The 22,750-nt window shown below is 37.6% G+C and overlaps 1 protein-coding gene and 1 non-coding gene across 2 annotated transcripts; one reads left to right on the forward strand and one right to left on the reverse strand.

The window, feature by feature from the left end:
• Window positions 1-5,079: 5,079 nt before the first annotated feature.
• Window positions 5,080-20,927, forward strand: hal (histidine ammonia-lyase). Its single transcript, XM_028449872.1, is given in 22 exon segments — window positions 5,080-5,707; window positions 5,822-5,882; window positions 7,262-7,289; window positions 7,376-7,450; window positions 7,526-7,565; window positions 7,568-7,597; window positions 7,676-7,742; window positions 7,834-7,871; window positions 7,984-8,109; window positions 8,234-8,373; window positions 8,544-8,591; window positions 9,388-9,499; window positions 9,502-9,534; window positions 15,181-15,276; window positions 15,455-15,513; window positions 15,601-15,681; window positions 15,837-15,902; window positions 15,970-16,135; window positions 16,257-16,391; window positions 20,289-20,397; window positions 20,474-20,543; window positions 20,627-20,927. Coding segments are annotated over 22 exon segments (1,968 nt in total). The 5' UTR covers window positions 5,080-5,460; the 3' UTR covers window positions 20,768-20,927.
• A 1,465-nt stretch (window positions 20,928-22,392) lies between these two features.
• On the reverse strand, window positions 22,393-22,479 carry trnay-gua (transfer RNA tyrosine (anticodon GUA)). Its single transcript is given in 2 exon segments — window positions 22,393-22,428; window positions 22,443-22,479. It is a non-coding gene; the product is annotated as a tRNA-Tyr (tRNA).
• Window positions 22,480-22,750: the final 271 nt, after the last annotated feature.

Here is a 22,750-nt window from a genome sequence, read left to right on the forward strand (position 1 = left end):
AGTTTAGTTTAGTTTAGTTTAGTTTAGTTTTAGTTTAGTTTAGTTTAGTTTAGTTTTAGTTTAGTTTTAGTTTAGTTTAGTTTAGTTTAGTTTAGTTTAGTTTAGTTTAGTTTAGTTTAGTTTAGTTTAGTTTAGTTTTAGTTTAGTTTTAGTTTAGTTTAGTTTATTTTAGTTTAGTTTAGTTTTAGTTTTAGTTTAGTTTAGTTTTAGTTTAGTTTAGTTTTAGTTTAGTTTAGTTTTAGTTTAGTTTAGTTTAGTTTTAGTTTAGTTTTAGTTTTAGTTTTAGTTTAGTTTTAGTTTAGTTTAGTTTAGTTTAGTTTTAGTTTTAGTTTAGTTTAGTTTAGTTTTAGTTTAGTTTAGGTTTAGTTTAGTTTAGTTTTAGTTTAGTTTAGTTTAGGTTTAGTTTTAGTTTAGTTTAGTTTAGTTTTAGTTTAGTTTAGTTTAGTGAGGTCTAATAAGGACAATGTGGCAGACTTTTATTAGGTTTGGCACAAGACCACTCTAGATACCCAAAAAACTAATAAAAATTGTTTTGCAATGCTTGTAAACTTTATACTTAAAGAAAGTATTTTAATTACACAGCATGTGGTAAACAGAGACACGCAGTACAAACTGCTTTACACTCCAGCTTTACAGGTTAGAAGATGGTCTTAAACTGAGGTCCCTGGTTTTAACCACTTCACTATAAATACAAAAAGACTTTCAAGACCAACTAAACACTTTTTTCTGCTGAAAACAAATGCATTTGTGAATGAAATAGTGTCGTTGATTTTTACCTATTTTACCTCTTGACATTTTTACAATCAATTTTTTTCTATTTGCTGAGAATAGAGGTTTGTGACATTTTGGTGGCTTCATACATCACAAACCACCATTATTGGCTCCGCCCCTCTTTTAAAAACCAGCACATGTTGACTCTGCAATCTGTGGCAAATAGGTTGGATTGAGATAATTGTCAATAGAGAGGTATAGTGTGTTAGCAGTTAGCATATAGCACAGATTGTTCTTTGGAGATTTTACAATATCGATCTTATGCTCTAGGAGCCCCGCCCATTTTGTCTCCCCTTGTGTCAGGTCAGTCAAACCCTGGGCTTCAGTGTCTGTGTCAGGGTCAGACTGTTACCCTATTTTCTATTTCCAAAGAAAATCTCATCTGATGAGCCATAATTCAGATCATCAGACATTAAGTAACGTGCATGTACTGTAAAGCTGGAGCACAAGTAAAAAACCCACAAATAATAATCCCTGAAATTGATCGATAGTAAAGAATTTATGATTTTTTTTTTTAAATTAATAGTATAGAGTATAGTACGTATATAATCAGAATCAGAAATGTTTTTAATGGCCATGTACAGTTTTAAGGACAGTACAAGGAATTTGTCTTGGTAGTTGGTGAACAAAACAAACAACAACAAAAATTAATAACAAAAAAACAAAGAGAAACAGCCCCAGCAACAATAATAATAATAATAATGATAAATATAAAGGATGAGGGATAAATAAAGGATAGATAGAGAATAAAGGATAAAATAGGATGGACTGGATGATGGAGCTGTAGAAGTTCACCATCATCTTTGTTGGAACACTGAACTTCTTCAGCTGCTACAGGAAGTACATCCTCTGCTGAGCTTTTTGATGATGGAGCTGATGTTCAGCTCCCACTTGAGGTCCTGAGTGATGAAGGTCCCCAGGAAGCAGAAGTTCTCCACGGAGCTGACTGTAGAGTCTCCCAGGGTGAGGGGGTGGGGGGGGTGAGGGGGGCTGGGTTCTTCCAAACAGGGGTACATGTACCCCTAGGGGTACAGATGCAAATTGCAGAGCGTACTCAGAAAAAATGTAATAATTAATTTTTAAAATAATCAGGAAATGTTCCTCGTTCCTTTTTTAGACTATTGTGGACAAATTCAACTAATTTTCTTACTCTTGAAGTAATTACATAAAAGTTGCATTGGGTAATTTTACAAAAATAAATAAAAAAAAATTCCATGTAAATTCCATTCATTGTTTTGAATTGTAGATTAAGCCTCATAGGGAAACAATGTTTAAGACACATTTATAGGTTTAGGAGAACAACTGTTCCACAAATGAAAAAGCATATATTACATTATGAAGAGTGTTTTTATGATATGAAGAGGAGGCACATATGAATTGACAAAAATGCAAAAGGGGGACAAAAAGTTTGGGAACCACTGATGTATACTATTGAGTTTTCTTTTTTTTTTTTAAATATACAACCAAAAATAACACCAATAACTTAATGATTTTTAACTATCTTTTATATTAAAGAAAGGTCCCATTAATTTATTACATACATAAAATGCAAGTAGAAAAGAAAAAAAACATGCAAATTGTCACAACAGGTTTCAATACATGAGCCGTCAACCTAAAATAAAAGTATGAATTACTGAATTATATATACAGTATATTTATACCATATTTCAAGGATGGTGTGTGTGTGTGTGTGTGTGTGTGTGTGTGGTGTGTGGGTGTGTGTGTGTGTTTGTTTTGGTGTTGTGTGTGTGTGTGGTGTGTGTGTGTGTGCGTGTGTGTGGAGCTAATATCTCCCAGACATGTTGTCAGTTCGACCTGAAACTGTGTCAACATCTCAAAATACCCAGAGTTTGTGCATCTGTTATTTTTATAGTTAAATTTGGTCATTTCCAAATGTTTATTTTAATTTTATTTCCCTTCTGGACAGCACGGTAAGTGAAACCTATTCATCTTTTGACCTCAGGGTGTGAGGGGGCGCTAGAGCACCATCTACATCTATTTACTACACAGCTCACTTCCGGTGTGTGCACGAGCTCCTGTGGACTTCTCTTTTGAATATTTTTTATTCATCAATTTATTCATCAATATTTTCATCATCAATATTTTGATGATGACGTTTCAAAACGTTTATTTTCATGTTAGTTTGACTGTTCACTATTTAGACCAGACAGACCTCACCCGGAAGTGATTGACGGCAATGGCTGCTGTGTTGAAAGCTGTACATTTATCAGCAGCACGTGGAGATTAGAGTCTCAGGTAGAGTCTCACACACACACACACACACACGTTGATCAGGTGTGCTTCACTATCAATCACCGTCTACGTGACATGTGTGCAGGTATGTGAGTGTATAACAGACCACCATTTAGTCCGGTTACAGTCTGTGTCACTACACCCGTCCATAGGGTGGTAGTGAGTGTAGTGTTACAGTCAGATCTAAGTGTTTACATGTTACATAGTGAAGGTCACCTGATTACTGCAGCTTCACTTACGTCACACCTGCCTCTACATTTAACTACTGACAATAGAGACGTTTAGTGAACGTTAGACAGGTACACGTGGATGGACTGGTGACACACACACACACACACACACACACTAAACCACAACAAAAATATGAAAATGACTCAAAATACACAAAACTAAATATTTATACAAAAATTACACAAAACACAACAGAAAAATGTAAAAAACTACACGAATCAAAGATACAAAATGACTCCAGAATCAAACTATAAATGCAGCAAAAATAATAATTATACAAAAAATGCATTATATTTATACAGGAAGTACACAAAACAACAACAGAAATGCAAAAAATATATACAAAAAGGCTCAAACACACAAAATGACTCCAAAAAACATATATTACAGAAAAATACACCAAACGACAACAAAAATATTAAAATGACTCAAAATACATTAAACTAAATATTTATACAAAAAATACACAAAATGACAACAGAATCACACTAAAATGGCAACAAACAACAATAATTATACAAAAAAATTGCACAAGAAGACAACAGAAAGATTAAAAAAATACACATAATGACTCCAAAAACATACATTACAGAAAAATACATCAAACAAAAAAAATATAAAAATGAGTATAAAAAATAAACACATTTACTTTTTTAAATTAAATTAAATTAATTAAATCGGGCTTTCGCTTTTAATTGGCCATGTAATGTTAGTACATTATTGGAATTTGTCTTCTGCACTTAACCCATCCCTGAGGAGCAGTCGGCAGCCATTTTGCGGCGCCTGGGGAGCAGTTCGGGGTTAAGGGACTTGCTCAGCATCCCACAGTGACGGCCCGGTGAGGCTTGAACCGGCAACCCTCCGATTACAAGCCCAGCGTCCTTAACCACTAGGCCACCACTCCCCACTTTTACTTTGCACCTGCCAATAAAGCCCTTTATAACACTACAGAGTATGTACACCTCTATGTACATCCAACCTTTAAACACATACTCATTTAGTCATAATTGATAACTGTACTTATGCTCACACATGAATGCATACTTCCGACAGGCACTGTACTAGTTTATTTTAAATAAACAAAGCTTCATGTAACTGAGTTATTCGAGGACTTTGAGGAATCGTTGCATCCCGAAAAAAGACATTAGAGAAGCCATCAGTCCTCTTTCCTTTTGGGTCCCAGGGTGAGACCAGTTACCCCTGGTTTAAATACTTACAGGCTTATTTAGAAACAACAAATGCTTGTTAGTGGTGATGTTTTGATTACAGGTCAAACAATGACATCTACTGGTTAAAAGGGCGTAGTGCACCCTGCGCCATTTGGAGATGTGACTTAGTTCATTGGGCTGTGAACCCCCACGGGAGCCAATCAGAGGGAACGTGTGTGGTTTGTTCTGTCAACTAACAAATAATCCCATTTAAATCTAAATATAATCACAATGTTGCTGAAATAAGAAGAGTGCATTATTTTGAAAGATAAAATGTACTAAGGCAGATGTGGGCCACATGTGGCAGTCATTTTTGTGGCCCCCAAAGCAAATCCCTCAAAATTGTAATTCAAGAAGTTGGAAGGAATACAAAGCCTAATATAACTCATATTTATAATATATAACACAAAATAACTCCCAAATCACACAAATCAGCAGCAAAATGCACAAAGTATTCAAAAATACACAAAGGTTTAGGGTTTTCAATCAAAAAAAAAGTGTTCAAATGTAAAAAAAAAATATTCGAGACCCAAATAATTGCATTTGAACACTTTTTTTCGTTGATTGAAAATATTTTTTCTGATTGATGTTTGTTTTTGTTGATTGAAATGTTTTATTTTTTGATTGAATAAAAGACACAAATGTACCTCCATACTTCCTATTCCTAAAAGACAACCTTATTGATGTGGGACAGATGTTTTCAGCTGATTGGAATTCTAAATGGATTGAGAAGGAAAAGCAAACAGTCAGGATAGTTTTCCTACATTCAGCCTGGTCAGTGTGTGGATATTAGTCCATGATCCTCCTCCTGAGCCTCAGTGTGACCGGGTAGTTGGGGAGGGGGTCCACAGTCCACAGAGCGATGACAGGCGAGGCTCCCAGGCTGCCTCTGATTGGTGGCCAGAGCCCCAGCTGCAGACGGGCTACCTGGAGAACGCAGAGTACGGTTTACTAACCGTTTATCGCTGACTAACACCGGAGTCCCCATACAAGCACCATGCCTCGATTCACGGTTCACATCCGAGATGAGTGGCTGGCGGTGCCCTGCCAGGACACCTCCAAATCCATCCTGTGGCTGGGAACAGAAGCCCTGAAACGCTACATTAAGAACAAACCGGACAACGGCGGCATCACGTCTGTGAGCGACACGCGCTTCGTGGTGCGTCGGTGCCAGGGTTTGGGTCTGCTGGACGTGGACGACGCCATCGAGGAAGTTCTGGAGGATAATGACTTTATCGAGCTTGGTAAATATGCAATGCATGTGTGAAAAGCACCAGATGTATTTTTCTAAAGTTGTTTTAAATGTATTATAGTAACATTAATATCTCCCCAAATAATCTGCTTCTTTTTCTTCTCAGCTATTGAGGGAGATACCATGTCACCTGACTTCATCCCCTGCGAGCCTGGGGTCTCTCATATGTAACCTTTAGCCTCCATGTTATTATATTATAGGGCACGGCGATATATCAGGATTCAAGATATATCGTGTTTTCTACTTTTGCAATATATTTTAATATAGATATATATTTTATAGCTTATTTTGTTTTAAAACACTTGTTTTAGGCGTCCTCACCCAGACCTTTCCTTAAACAAGCCACACTACAGAACTCACTCATACGTGCTGTCCTTATAGGAGAAAAAGCCAAAAGTGGCACATTTTGTGGAACTGTTTCTTAATAAACGTGCCTGTGTGGCATTTTACAGCAAATTTAACCCTGAATTATCTTCTGGTCAGACTCCATTAAAATGATCAGGATGTTTATTGTATGTCGCCATTTTAAGGAAAATACTGAGATGAATTTTGGTTCATATCGCTCAGCCTTATTACAGGATATACTCTAATGATATAGAACCCAAGGGTAGACACTTTTTGTGTGCAGTTTGCATGTTCTCACTGTGTTTGTGTGGGTTTATTTCTGGGTAGTTAACATGACTGTTAGTTTCTAGATTTCCTGTAGTAGTGAAACCCTGTCCAGGTTGTACCCTACGCTAGGTGGCTAGCGCCCAATGAGAAATAGACCTGACAATGGAGCAAGTGGTTTGGATAATGGATGAATAGATAGATTTTATATATCGTACACATTTTTCACTGGCATTTGTTTGTTTGTCTGTTAGCAGGTTTACGTCAAAAGTACTAAACCTTATTTGACAAAAATGTTAATTGAGAAATCTTACGTCATTGGAAGGTTCCATTCAATTTTGGAGGGGACCCAGAATACGAGATTGATTTTCGAACAGTCACTCTATTTTCAAAATCAATATCATTCCATTTTCAGAACCACTTGTTCCTTTTTTCAGGATCACGGGGGTCTGCTGGTGCCTATTTCCAGCTCTAAATGGACGTTAGGCGGGGGTACACCCTGGAAAGAACACCAGTCCATCACAGGGCAACACATGCGCAGACAACCACTCAAACTCACGTTCACTCCTACTGGTTCGTAATAGATCTCCTCAATTATCCCATTGGGTTTAATCCAGATCAGATTTGGATGCATATTACATTATGATGGTTCCAAAAAATGGGGCTGCTCTTACATTTTGACCTACTGTGTTTTTAATAATGGTGATAGAAATTTCTTCCATGCCAAGTGTGAATGATCATTGTACTTTGATCAGGACCAGTGGTCCAGATAAGAGGAGATTTGGAGCTTGGTGGAGGTTTGCACTGAGTGCTTGTTATTATCACAGGTCCTCCATTCAGCCTAAAAGCAAAACACTTTACAATAAATTTACAATAAATTCAACTCTAAAATGATCACATGTAACCCTTCCTGTCCTTAACTGACCTTGTTAAATAGCACTGCAGCATACAAAGAACCTGGACAAGTAAGTGTATTCCAACTCTTTGTTTTGCTTTTCAGGACCACAAACATATTGACTGATATTGTGTAACTCGTGATTTCTCCATGCAGTTTCTTGCTTTGGATGGCAACAATCTGACATCAGCTGATCTGGTAAACCTTGGCAAGGGACTCTACAAGATAAAGGTAACAATAAACAAACACAGCATTTGTCTAGTGTTGCAATCACCTGACTTCACTTAATCCTATCACTGTTCTCAGCTCACTTCAGATGCAGAGAATAAAGTTGTGAAATCCAGAGAGCTTTGGACACTATAGTGAATGAAAACAAAGGTGAAAATATATGTGACACAATCTTATGCAAATCCATAGACACGTTCATAAATGATGTTGCTCCTCCTCTTTCTGCAGTTGTCTATGGTATCACAACAGGTTTTGGAAAATTTGCCCGAACCGTCATTCCTGTCAGCAAACTGAAGTAATGCAAACATTTATTGTTTAAGTTTTTTTTAAACCATTAATGTTGAAAGTAATTTATGTTTTGATTATTGGGCTTTGGTCATCTCCAGGGAGCTTCAGCTGAACTTGGTGAGGTCTCACTCCGCAGGTAAACAAACCCGTTATGATACTCAGACTCAAACTTCAAACATTTCAATAGATTTTGTTGCACATTAGGATTGAGTTTAGGTGTTTGTTGGGTCAACTGGTTCTGATTCCAGGGGTTGGTAACCCACTCAGCCCTGAGAGGACTCGCATGCTGCTAGCTTTGAGGATAAATGTTCTGGCCAAAGGTTACAGTGGGATTTCTCTGGAAACTCTCCATGCCATGATTCAGGCATTCAATGGTAGGTTTTCAACATGTCCCCTTCATCTCCATCTTAGGTCTGCTGGTGAGATTCATCAGCTTAATCAACTCTGAGCTCATCCACATTGAGTTTTCTGGTTCTCATCTGGTTCTTTCCCCTGCAGCATCATGCCTCTCCTTCGTCCCTGAGAAGGGAACAGTGGGTGCCAGTGGAGACCTTGCACCTCTCTCCCACCTGGCCCTGGGGTTGATTGGGGAGGGTAAAATGTGGTCTCCTAAGAGTGGATGGGCAGATGCTAAATATGTAAGCACCAGTCTGTCTTTCATGGTTGTACAACAAAGACTTGCATAATAGCTGAAATGTGTCTTTCCCAAACATGAGTAGAAAGTTCAACATGTCCAAAAGGAAAACATGTTTGCATTCTGATGATCTTTGACTTTTCACATGTTGTTTTCTCTTTCATCCTTGGGCAGGTCCTGGAGGCCCATGGACTGAAACCCATAGTATTAAAACCTAAGGAGGTAACGTTTAAAAACAAGTTGACTTTTCTCTACAGTTTGTCTCTCTCACAGAAGGGTCACTATAATAATAGGACAGTTCACAATTTACCAAAACCAGCCTTGATTACACATCTCAATAAATATGAAAGTTTTAAGCCAAAGATCAAAGGCTGCCTGTTTGATCACTGAAAGCTAGTTACATTTATTGAGCCAAAGTTCTAATAAAAATAAGCTATTACCTAACAAATCTTTAAGATATGTTGTACCGTGATTATTTGTATATTAAAAAGAGAGATAATCCTTTTTGCTTGTGTCTGTTAAACAGCTGGAGGCTATGAATTCAGCCAATAGATCATTATGATGTGATAGACTTCCTGAAAAAGAAGGTTCCAGTCCAAAAAGGCTTTTTTTATTTTGAAGTGAATCAAACACTTAGACCTGTGGATCTTTATTTTATTGGAGGTACTGAACCCTGGAAGCTTAATACGTGCATTCACTGAACCCTAAAATTTAACATTGGTATCTAATGTATCTTTGAATAAACTAGCTTATCATGGAACATTTTGCGTAACACATTTTTACTGTGTCTTGACCTCTAAGACTGACAATGAACCCGTGAGCAAACCCAGGTTAAGAACCACTGACTCAGAGTTTAATAATTCAGATTTCACAGGTAAAACTCTGTATGTATCAATTCCAGTAGTTAATTCAATGCCTCTTGACTAGTAGCCAGAAGTCTTCCTCTCATGTTTTCTCTCTTCAAAGTTGTGGAGTTCATTAACCAGTATCTGGGTTCTTCTTTGGTGTTTCCTCACAGGGCCTCGCTCTGATCAATGGGACCCAGATGATTACCTCTCTTGGGGCAGAAGCAGTAGAGCGAGCCCTGGCAATCGCCCAGCAGGCAGACATTGTTGCAGCTCTAACTCTAGACTGCTGAAGGGCACCACTATGGCCTTTGACAGTGGTAAACATCACACAACAAACAAAACCAGGAACAACATTAAAATATACCCACAAGCAAAGATAAATGGCCCTCGTCTTCACCGCGACACCTTTGCCGTGTTGCCTTTGATGCGCTGCCTCAAGTTTCTACACAGACATAATATAACAGTGAATTTTATACTATCAATGCATTATTAGTAGTAGTACTAATAGTAGTAGTAGTAGTAGTACTAAAATAGTACATAGTAGTAGTAGTAGTTATAGTAGTAGTACTATAGTAGTAGTACTAATAGTAGTAGTAGTACTAATAATAGTACTAATAGTAGTAGTTATAGTAGTAATAGTAGTAGTACTAATAGTAGTAGTAGTAGTAATAGTAGTAACTGTAGTAGTAATAGTAGTAGTAGTAGTAGTACTATAATAGTACTAATAGTAGTAGTTATAGTAGTAATAGTAGTAGTACTATAGTAGTAGTAGTAGTAATAGTAGTAACGTAGTAGTAGTAATAGTAGTAGTCTAGTAGTAGTAGTAATAGTTATACTAATAGTAGTAGTAGTACGAGTACTAATAGTAGTAGTTATAGTAGTAATAGTAGTAGTACTATAGTAGTAAGTAGTAAGTAGTAATGTAGTAACTGTCGTAGTAATAGTAGTAGCTCTAGTAGTAGTAGTAGTAATAGTTATACTCATAGTAGTAGTATTACTAGTACTAATAGTAGTAGTTATAGTAGTACTAGTAGTAGTACTAATAGTCGTAGTAGTACTAACAGTAGTAGTCGTACTAATAGTAGTAGTAATAGTAGTAATAGTGGTAGTAGTAGTACTAATAGTAGTAGTTATAGTAGTAGTAATAGTATACTAATATCTACATACTACTCCTCACTAATTGAAGAAAATAAAAATAATCCGAGGTACCTTTTCAGCACTGTAGCCAGGCTAACACCAAGTCAGAGCTCTATTGAGCCCATGATTCCTCTAGCCCTCAGCTGTGAGGACTTTATGACCATTTTTTAACGATAAAATTCACAAGATTAGAGATAAAATTAGCCACTCCCTGCCTGCACCTGGGCCTGCTGTACCATTAAATGTAAAGAGGCCTAACCTAAACTGTTTCACACATATAGGACTTCAGGAACTTAACTCTATTATTTCATCCTCCAAACCATCGACCTGCCTTTCAGATCCGATCCCAACTAAGCTGTTTAAGAAGTTGTTCCCCTAGTCTGCCCATCTTTGTTGGAGACAATAAATATATCCCTAATCAATAGGCTAAGTGACCACAGTCCTTAAAGTAGCTGTAATCAAACCCCTTCTCAAAAAACCTACTCTTGATTCCAGCACTTTAGCAAACTACAGGCCTATATCTAATCTTCCTTTTATTTCAAAGATTCTTGAGAAAGTTTGTGGCAGCTCAGCTCTGGAATTTCTTCAAAACAACAGCCTGTTCGAGGACTTCCAGTCAGGCTTTAGAGCTCAACACAGCACAGAGACTGCTTTAGTTAAAGTAACTAATGATCTACTTCTGGGCTTCAGATGAAGGACGACTCTCAGTGCTGGTTTTATTAGATCTTAGTGCAGCTTTTGACACATAGATCACTATATTCTACTAGAGAGATTAGAGAAATTACTTGGAATCACAGGGACTGCCCTAAACTGGTTTAAGTCCTACCTATCTGATAGGTACCAGTTTGTACACGTGAATAATAAGTCTTCTGTGTACACTAAAGTAAGCTACGGGGTTCCTCAGGGCTCTGTGCTAGGTCCAATCCTCTCTGTATCTATATGATCCCCCTTGGTAATGTTATGAGAAAATACTCTGTTAACTTCCACTGCTATGCTGATGATACCCAACTGTATGTATCAATGAAGTCAGGTGAGACAAATCAGCTATCTAAACTTGAGGCCTGTCTAAAGGACATTAGGGCCTGGATGGACCAAAATTTCTTCTTCTCAACTCAGACAAGACTGAGCTCATTGTACTGGGCCCCGCGACACCTTAGAGAAACCTATGCTAGCCTAACTGCCCTAGATGGCATTACTCTGGCACAAAGCACAACTGTTAGAAACCTTGGGGTTCTATTTGATCAGGACTTATCCTTCAACTCTCACATAAAACAAACTTCAAGAACTGCCTTCTTTTCATCTCCGTAACATTGCTAAAATCAGATCTATCCTGTCTCAGGGCGACGCCGAAAAACTAGTCCATGCTTTTGTTACCTCTAGACTGGATTATTGTAATTCTCTTTTAGCAGGCTGCCCGAGCAAGTCGCTTAAGACACTTCAGCTGGTTCAAAATGCTGCAGCACGTGTACTGACTAAAACTAGGAGAAGAGATCACATTACTCCTGTATTAGCCTCTCTGCATGGGCTTCCCATAAAATATAGAATAGAATTCAAGATTCTTCTTCTCACTTATAAAGCCCTAAATGGACAGGCACCAGTCTATCTCAAGGAGCTTGTAGTGCCATACAATCCCCCCAGAACACTACGCTCTCAAAATGCTGGACTACTCGTTGTTCCATTCATCTCTAAAAGTAGTATAGGAGGAAGAGCTTTCAGTTATCAGGCCCCACTTCTCTGGAACCATCTACCAACCACGGTTCGGGGGGCAGACACCCTCTCTACCTTTAAGGTTAGGCTCAAAACATTCCTCTTTGATAAAGCTTTTAGTTAGGAACCAGCTCATAGCTCATAATTAAGATGCAATAGGCATAGACTGCCGGGGGGGGGGGGTCTGGCATGCTCGGTTGGAGAGAGGTTGGAGAGGGCGTGTAAGAGAGAGGTCATTTAGGTTAGAGAGGGACCGGAGAGGGTCCCATTCCTCTTTCAAACACTCCCTCTATGTCTGCTTACTCCCTTGTGTGTTGCTCCTGTACTCCTTCTGGCTTTTGTCTTGCAGGTCCGTGGGATCCTCAGTGTGGAGTTACAGAGACTCAGCGGCTCTGTCTCCACCCTTTTCTCTGCACTCACCCAACACAGCATAACGTGGATGGCTGTTCATCATAGGAATGGGATCCACACAAGGTTCCTGCTGCTTAACAGAAGGTTTTCCTTGCCGCCATGATGAATTCATGTTGGGTGTGGGATACATATGTATGTGTATATACGTATATATGCATATGTGTGTATCCATAAAATGAAGAGTCCGTCCTTAAGACTGCTCTACTGTAAAGTGCCTTGAGATACCATTGGTTATGATTTGGCGCTATACAAATAAAGATTGATTGATTGATTGATACTAATAGTAGTAGTAGTACTAGTACTAATAGTAGTAGTTATAGTAGTAATAGTAGTAGTACTAATAGTAGTAGTAGTAGTAGTACTAACAGTAGTAGTAGTACTAATAGTAGTAGTAGTACTAACATTAGTAGTAGTAGTAGTAAGTGTAGTAGCCTATAGTATTAAATAGTGGTAGTAGTAATACTAATAGTAGTAGTTATAGTAGTAGTAGTAGTAATAGTTATACTAATTAGTAGCTAGTAGTACTAGTACTAATAGTAGTAGTTTATAGTAGTATCAGTAGTAGTTATAGTAGTAGTAATAGTTATACTAATAGTAGTAGTAGTACTAATAGTAGTAGTTATAGTAGTAGTAGTAGTAGTACTAATAGTAGTAGTAGTAGTTATAGTAGTAGTAGTAGTAGTAGTACTAATAGTAGTAGTTATAGTAGTAGTAGTAATAGTTATACTAATAGTAGTAATAGTAGTAGTTATAGTAGTAATTGTAGTAATAGTAGTACTAATAGTAGTAGTAATACTAATAGTAGTAGTAGTAATAGTTATACTAATAGTAGTAGTAGTACTAATAGTAGTAATAGTAGTAGTTATAGTAGTAATTGTAGTAGTAGTAGTACTAATAGTAGTAGTAATAGTTATACTAATAGTAGTAGTAGTAGTACTAATAGTGGTAGTAGTAGTACTAATAGTAGTAGTTATAGTAGTAGTAATAGTTATACTAATAGTAGTAGTAGTACTAATAGTAGTAATAGTAGTAGTTCTAGTAGTAATTGTAGTAGTAGTAGTACTAATAGTAGTAGTAATAGTTATACTAATAGTAATAGTAGTAGTACTAATAGTGGTAGTAGTAGTACTAATAGTAGTAGTTATAGTAGTAGTAATAGTTATACTAATAGTAGTAGTAGTACTAGTACTAATAGTAGTAGTAATAGTAGTAGTTATAGTAGTAATAGTAGTAGTACTAATAGTAGTAGTTATAGTAGTAGTAATAGTTATACTAATAGTAGTAGTAGTAATAGTTATACTAATAGTAGTAGTAGTACTAGTACTAATAGTAGTAGTAATAGTAGTAGTTATAGTAGTAATAGTAGTAGTACTAATAGTAGTAGTTATAGTAGTAGTAATAGTTATACTAATAGTAGTAGTAGTACTAGTACTAATAGTAGTAGTACTAATAGTAGTAGTTATAGTAGTAATAGTAGTAGTACTAATAGTAGTAGTTATAGTAGTAGTAATAGTTATACTAATAGTAGTAATAGTAGTAGTACTAATAGTAGTAGTTATAGTAGTAGTAATAGTAGTAATAGTAGTAGTACTAATAGTAGTAGTTATAGTAGTAGTAGTAGTACTAATAGTAGTAGTACTAATAGTAGTAGTAGTAATAGTTATACTACTAGTAGTAGTAGTACTAATAGTAGTAGTACTAATAGTTATACTAATAGTAGTAGTAGTACTAGTACTAATAGTAGTAGTACTAATAGTAGTAGTAATAGTAGTAGTTATAGTACTAATAGTAGTAGTACTAACAGTAGTAGTACTAATAGTAGTAGTTATAGTAGTAGTAATAGTTATACTAATAGTAGTAGTAGTACTAGTACTAATAGTAGTAGTAGTAATAGTAGTAGTAATAGTAGTAGTACTAATAGTAGTAGTACTAATAGTAGTAGTAGTACTAATAGTAGTAGTACTTATAAAAGTTATAAAAACTTCATGGGTAACTTTGGGTGTCCCATGTCTCTAGATGATCTCCAGTGATTTTTGAACCCGTCAGTGAAACGTTTTAGGAGAAATGCGTTAAAATACAACATGAGCGAAAATAGCAATTTTGTAATTTTCAATATTCAATTCAAGATTCTAGACTTCCTGTGTAATTTTTGGCCTGGTTTTAAAATATTTTTTACTTGTCTTGTTATGGTCTACTTCTGTGTCAATTTTCATGATTCTACAATTAATAATTTTTTTTGGGATATTCTATCTCGTAATGCATTTTTGGCATACTTGGGGGCGCTGGCGCATCAAATTTTTTGCCTTTTCAAAATCGGAAATAGCCAGTAATTAGAGAAGCGTGCGAATGAATTTTGTTTACATTTTTGAGATTCTACATAAAGGTTCAGTGTGTGAAAAGTAGGTGAGTTGGTTCTGACGCCGAGAAAGAAAGAATAATAATCCAACCCAATAACAATGTTTCCTCCTTTTTGAGTACCATGAACTATACATTTTCAGAAAGCGCGAGGGCATGCCTACGACATGACAAGGGTCCCTTGTCACTGACGGGCACATGGCGTTCACATAGGCTCCGCCCCTCTCTCATAGTGTGGCCACTACGAGGGCAATAATCCCTTCACCAGCTCGTGGTGCTTGGACCTAATGACTTCGTTTGAAGCCTAATGTTGTGAAGAAGTTGCTGATTAGCATGGGCGTGTACCTCCATAGACATCCATGCTCTGCGGCCCCATGCTGGACAGGTTGAGGTGGCGCTACGCTTCCGCTCTCTGCTAGACTCTGATCACCACCCGTCACAGATTGCAGGTCAGAATGTGAACCCCTTATTGTTTCAGTTTATCTGTCTACCTTTTTATTGTTTTAAAAAAAAGTTCTTGTTGGCAAAAGTTTCTAAGTTAACAAGATTGATCAATTAGTGTAAAAAGATAACTTGAGGTAAAGTCCTGCAAAGAATGCTGAAACGTGACTGGCATTGTTCTCCCAGACAGTCATCGGTTCTGTGAAAGAGTCCAGGATGCCTACACACTGAGATGCTGTCCCCAGGTATCTATTGTTTGAACACTCCTCCAATGGCGGAACCACAGCAACAGAATCTAAATGATAGATACTGAATGTTACCATTATGCACAGGTTCATGGGATTGCTGTCGACACTATTAAGTTTGTCCAAAACATCATTAACACAGAAATCAACAGTGCTACTGACAACCCTGTATCCTTTCCTGGCCACTACACAAGAACAAAATACTGTCATGTGAACAAAGATTTGGGTTTTGACTCAAAGTCTTATTATGAAATGAAACTAGACATAGATTTGTTGTATTTGTATCAGAAATCATTGTTGATTTGCTTAAACGACCCCGCTAGATGGTTTTTGCAGAAAGAGGTGAGACTATTTCAGGTGGGAACTTCCATGGCGAGTACCCAGCTAAGGTATGTGACTACTTAAAACATACTTTGTTTGTTGGGATTTAAACTTCTGTCTTTCTCTTTCATGCAGGCTCTAGATTTCTTAGCCATTGCAGTGCATGAGTTGGCTTCTATCAGCGAAAGACGAATCGAGAGGTTGGTCAACCCAGCTTTGAGCGAGCTGCCTGCTTTCCTCGTCAATGAGGGTGGACTCAACTCTGGGTTTATGATTGCCCACTGCACAGCTGCTTCCCTAGGTTGGACTGAAATAAGCAGTTCTTTCACAAAAACTCTGTCTTTCTCAAGTTTTTTTCTATTTAACCACTGAGGCTCAACAACAGCAACCAACCCCAGTTTTCTTCCTATTCTCCTCTTCAGTTTCAGAGAACAAAGTTTTGTGCCATCCATCGTCTGTGGACTCCTTGTCCACCAGCGCTGCCACTGAGGACCATGTGTCAATGGGAGGCTGGGCTGCCAGGAAGGCGCTGAGGGTCATTGAGCATGTTGAGCAAGGTAATATTTATTTAGGTTTGTTAATGGATCACATTGTTTGCACTGTTGACATTCACTGCTCAACTGTTACATCCAACAACTACACCATTTGTTTTCATTAAGACTGTATAAATACAAGTTGTTTCAAAATGATTTCACAAAACGTATAAAACTGCAGTATGTAAATATGTGTCATCTGGTGAAAAATCTATAATAACCTTTTAGCATATTGTAATTTAAAGTGTTCTGACAGACATCTGGACCTTCTCTTGGCTCTATTCAAGGTTTAGAAATCAAGGTGCCAATCGTAGATCGTTTTACAAACCAAGTAGTCCATGTGTTCTTTTGGGTGTTACTCTTGGCTACTTGACTAAAGCCAATGCACGTTCACGTCCTATCAGTAGTGAAGGTGCAATGGCAGGTGGCAGGAAATCTTGGTGTAAAGCACAACGGCTTACATGGCAAAGCAAGAAGAAGCGAGAGTCTCGGAGGAAGAGTGATAACAGACTAATAATAATAAAGCACTTTTCAGGACACTCAAAGTGGCCTTACAGAATTAAGGGATTATTTTTTCACTCCACACTTAGTGGTGGTAAACTGCTATTGTAGCCATAGCTGCCCTGGGGCAGACTGACGGAAGCGAGGCTGCCAAGGAACGCCATCGACCCCTCCCACCACCAACACACACACTACATTCATCCTAGGCAATGTGGGTGTGGTGTCTTGCCCAAGGACACAATGACAGATACCACTGTGGCACCTGGAATTCTCAGTGGTCTCCATCCAACTACTGATCAGGACCAGACCTGCTTATCTTCTGAGATCTAATGGGATCGGGCAATGACAGGCTTATATTGAATATTCAAAGTGGAGATAACATGTACAAGTAACTTACAGTGTGGACGTGGAGTGGTGTGGGTCTCCTCTCTGCTCTGACCTGCAACACAACAACACCTGCTGCTCATTGAGGACAGTAACTACAGAGTGATATATGCTTTAGTCAGTCCCTCCAGGATTAGGCCAGATCGTAACTATTAACACAAAATCAAGCAAACTCCACAAAATCAGTGCGGCATTGTGGCTTTTTCCAAAAGCCCGCAACTTTTCCTCGACTTCCCTGCAAAAAAAACGTATAAATATGCGGCCGTTTATTGTAATTTTGACATTTTAGCACTTGTAGTTGCTACGGAAGTAGCTGAGAATGTACTATGGGCTTTGCACCATAGACATTTATACGTAGATGCCTCATCGATTGCTACCGCCCACTAGAGCAGTGCGTCTACATATCTTATGTCTATGCTTTGTGCTGCTTGCTTACAAGGAACTTATGAAGAAGAAAATGCCTACGTCACATCCTGTTTTCAACCAGTGCCATGAGAAATTATTCAATGGAGTCATGTGCGATAGAAACACTTCGCAAAAACAAAACAGAACCCAACGTCGCTTCATAAGAATGGAGGTAAACTTTTAGTTCAAAACACAATGTTATCATCGAGCACAAGCGGAAGTCAAACGTGGACAAACATTTTGCTTCAGCAAAGCGCGTCAAGAGAATGAAAGCCAGTGCACAACCCCATGTGGAGACAAACAGGAAGCACACCATCATTACATACAGTATGTTCATTAATGCTTTGTATTTTTATTTTTAGTAATGCCTAAAGAAATATGTCTGTGACAGGTTCATGTTATGCAATATTGTTTACAGACTTAAACTTCTGATGATTATTTTGATTAAAAACTGTTGCACCTTTTGCATTCAGGGTTTGTTCAGTGTATAAGATAAATATATATACTGTATATACATGTCTGGTCAATATGTATTTATAATTGGTAGAACAAAATTAACTTAATTGTGAGTAAAGTATGTTTTAGGGCTGAAAAATGGCCCATGAAATCAGGCATTTCAGCCCTGGAAATCCTGGAGGAAGTGTTTAGTATCAGAGTCTCTAAAAACCTCAGAAAACTCTAACACAAGAAAAAGTCGCTAGATTTGTCGCTAGATTTGTCGTTAGTCGCTTTTGAGAAAAAAAGTCCTGAAGAGGACATGGAAAGTTGCCAAGGTAGCAACATTGCTAATAGCGTTCATGAGGCTGCCAGTGAATTTGGAATAGGAATGGTTTCCATTCCAGTCTCACAGATTCCACACACTGCAACTTTAAGTGAGTTTTAAAATCAAACTAATACAAAGTCTTTTGGGCTCTGAGGGCTCTATTCTCCCACTGTTTCTGTCTGCGTGCTATTCTCCACATGTACTTAAGTCAATCGCTGCGTACCTACATCCCAGTTACACACTGGGCGGAGCCTCCCTGAAATGTGGGCGTTCCCATTCAAATCTGTCTTATTTTCCCATTTATGTAAGTTCTTTTACTCTTACGTTCTTCTGAACCTGGAATAAGTGCAGCGCCCCCATAAGGTGAAACATTATATTGCACTAGAAATATGGACTTAGTTACAATTGAAGCCACACCCACTCATAATATTGCAGAAGAGACTCCCAGAAAGAATCTACCCAAAGTGACACTTTCACACTGTCACAGGGGTGGGAGGAGTCACACAAGCACGCCAAAGGATTGAACATCAGCATTTCTAATATGTTAAATTTACCATTTCTAAATGGGATAAAATGTTACATTTAATTATTTTTTACCCGTGCCGCCGACTCCTTGTCCTGGAAGTGGGTGAGAGCAGCGTCATGGAGCTGATCAGCTGTGTGCTTCAGCTGATCAGCTCGTTACAATGAAACTCTGACAGACGTCAGATTGATCTTCAACTATTTTAACTCTGTGTTTAACGTAAAGCCACAGTTTGATTCACTACAAGAGTAAATAAGTGAAACATGATGATGATGCACTGATTATTTCTGAATGTAAGAAGTTAATCAAATCAGGCATTCCACTAACAAACGTTAATATATTGTTAATATTAACGACATGCACTCAGTTAGATTATTCACTTTTTTACTTGGACCTCAAAGTCTTAAACTTAATCTATATGTAACTTGTCTATGGTCTACTGTAACGTGTAATGTCCTGTGATTTATGTATTTTTTGTATCGTGTCCTGTTAAATATCTACTGTACTAACCTGCCTTAGGACAACGGATGAAATTAGTCGTCGTGCTCCAGCATATTTACGTTGTTGCTCTATGCTGACATGTTAATGAATATGTATTGTCTTAGTTCAAATAAATAAATAAATATGAGAGGAAAAAGAGAGATTTTAATTGTGGCTCAGACAGAAGAATGCGGCCGATCCTCAGTCACACTGCAATAATCTGATCAATAATCCGATCAAATCAACCTGTTACATTGTGAACTTTTTCATTTTTACGGATTTCAATGACATTTACAAGCTTTGGGAAAACTCCATGTTCCATGATTTCTAGACAGCCCAAAAAAAAAGACATCATGGCCCCGCCTCCTTGAATTCCGACCGCCTTCATTCACAGACTACGTGCTTTTGGTCGATTTATGTGTAGTGGGCGTGTCAGGAACCTGGACCAGAGAATACGCACAGGAGCGAAGCTGCAGACGTGTAAGAAAGTGCTTAAGTCCAGAGGAGAGAATATGTCTGTGTGCGTAATAGATTACAGACATTCAAGAAAACTGCAAATTCAAATCATTTGCAGTATTTTCATATCTATACTCACACACTATAATTAACTATGAAATGTCTTCTTTTGACTAGAAATGATGACCTCTTACCTAGCTTTATTCCATGGTAGTTTAAAAATGAATGGTCTGTTGAAATCGTTAATGAGAATATCTTCTGAAGTTCCTCTGCTTTATATGTTGTCTAAATATTACTTGCTGTTATTAATGTGAGAAGAAATTGTTTTTTTCTTAATGCTCAATATATTTACCAATAACAGTGCTTTAGATTGAAATAATTGCCAAAATAAAAGTGCTTGTGTGCTCAGTTATTGCTATAGAGCTGCTGGCAGCGTGTCAGGGTATTGAGTTCCTACGCCCCCTGCGTACTACTACTCCACTGGAGAAGGTCTACGACCTTGTGCGGAGTGTTGTTAAGTAAGTCAAACAAGAGCCGCCAATGTAAGGTCACTGTAATAATGGACACAACAGTTCATCTTTATCCTGTTTTCAGACCATGGATCAAAGACAGATTCATGTCTCCAGACATCGAAGCTGTCCACCGCCTCCTGATTGACAAAAGGGTAAACTTTGTAACTTAGATGATGATAATGTTTATTCATGCTACTGTAAAACTTTTAATCTGATTCTTTGTGTTTTTGCTTAGGTGTGGACCGTAGCCAAACCTTACATTGACAAGTATCAGACTGAGCACATTCCTGAGACACGCCCCCTCTCTCCTACTGGCTTTTCCCTGGATGCTCCACCATCTCCAAGGAAGCGTGTTCGCTATTCAGATCCTGAGTAAACAATGAACAGTGCCGTGATCACGAGGGTTGGGTAGGCCAATGTCAACACCAATGACAGTTTCATATGATTCTGCTGACAAGTGTTAATCAAACAAAATCAACATCATAAACCATTAAATAAACATAAACAATTATTTAATATAGCCTCCATACTCTCCCAACAACATATATCTCATGACACATCTGTTGTTTGTGTTGGAAACACAGAAACATGGAGAAAATGACAACAACAACAACTCAGCCTCAGTGAGGAGCATCCAAAAAGTCAATCCTTCCTTTTGTTCCATTCACTGTAGAAAGTACCAACAATGTTCTGACCTTATCTTTGCTGAAGCTCTGGTCTTTTAAAAGCTGTCGTTTTTCCTCAAAACAAAGTTTCTCTATCGTCTCTAGTGCTGTCATCCCAACAACTCAAGAATGTTTGACCAGAGAGACATGTAAACCCATGTAAATTTGCGATGGTAAAACGGGACGGGACCCAGATAAGCAAACTGCTTCTCTCGTCTCCTTTTTCGGCATGTACAAAAAAATGTAAAAAAAAAAAAAAAAAGTGAATGTAACCATGTCGGAAATAAACTGAATAAATAAATAAATAAATCCCACCCACTAGCTAGAGAACGTAGCAGCAGCCACGCTGGATCAATTCACTAATGCACTGTGAACGTACGTATAGCATTTAGCATAGTTGGTTTTCATCTTGGAGAACTGACTGCACATGTGCAAACACAAAAAAACACGCTATGGGAACAGAGGCAGAGCAGCAATGTGCTTTTGGAAGGGGGTGTGGCCTTCTCCTGGCTCCTCCTCCTGCCTTACAACAGAGAGACTTTACCAGGAAATAGCGATGTTTAGTCATTTGGGCCATGAAAAGCAAACTTATAGGTAATGTAGGCTATTGGAAATTGAAAATTTAATTATTCTTATATGATAATTAAAACAAAAAATCAAAATAACAATTAATCCTTGGGTCGACACTGCCTACCCAGCCTAACCTGACTGCACATCACTGCCAATGAATAATCAATAATTTTGCTATTAAATGAAATCCTGAAACGTTGAGGTTGAAAAAAGGTCAAACCAATGCAAAATATGTTCATTAATTCATAAAATCAAAGAGAAAGAATGATTTGCTCATTTGAAAGTTGTATTTGTCTTTATTATACTCTGTAGATCATGATGATGATGTGTTAGTGACTACCTCAGTACCATGTTCTAATAATGTATGTTTTCAAAGCCAAAGAAATTTGATTGTATTTTTTTTTTTAATTCAGTCTGACATCACTGTTAATAAAACTAATCAAATAAATGTAACATAAAAGATTTAAATGTCCAGTATTTTTTCTCTTATAAATACATGATGTCCCCTTCAGGACATTTTGATATTTTAAATGTTAATTACCATCCAAGGGTACTTTATCCATGTTGTAAATCATCTATTTACCATGATTTATGGTGACATCATCAGTGTGATGATAGCACAGTTTTTATGACGAGAATGCATAAAGCAGAAAGGAAGTGACCTCAGGAAATAAAGTGAAGTACCCGAACAAAAAGGAAACTGTATAAACAAAATACTGATTATATTCATTTAAGGTATTAAAAAAAAAAAAAAAAAACACATGTCTCCTTCGAGCCGGATTCGAACCAGCGACCTAAGGATGTCAGCATTAACCTCTACAGTCCTCCGCTCTACCAACTGAGCTATCGAAGGGACGATGATATCATGGTGATGTTTGGAAAGTGGTGACCGATTGATCCTGATCATAGAGCGAATGAAGAAGATGCTTCGTTCCTGTGTTGCGATGAATTGTAGCAGCCGATTTATTGTCCAAACTAGATCTCATAGGATTACCTTTCACAGGTATGTCTGAAAAACACTTCTGCTTGTATTTGGTCATTTTATAATTACTTTACGAGCAGATTTTTGTGACTGTGGCTCATTTTAAGTAGTTCATCATTCCCTCAGTAAAACCAGCCTCCAA

This window comes from Gouania willdenowi, chromosome 6 (genome assembly GCF_900634775.1).
Source record: "Gouania willdenowi chromosome 6, fGouWil2.1, whole genome shotgun sequence".
In the NCBI taxonomy this organism is placed as follows: domain Eukaryota; kingdom Metazoa; phylum Chordata; class Actinopteri; order Blenniiformes; family Gobiesocidae; genus Gouania; species Gouania willdenowi.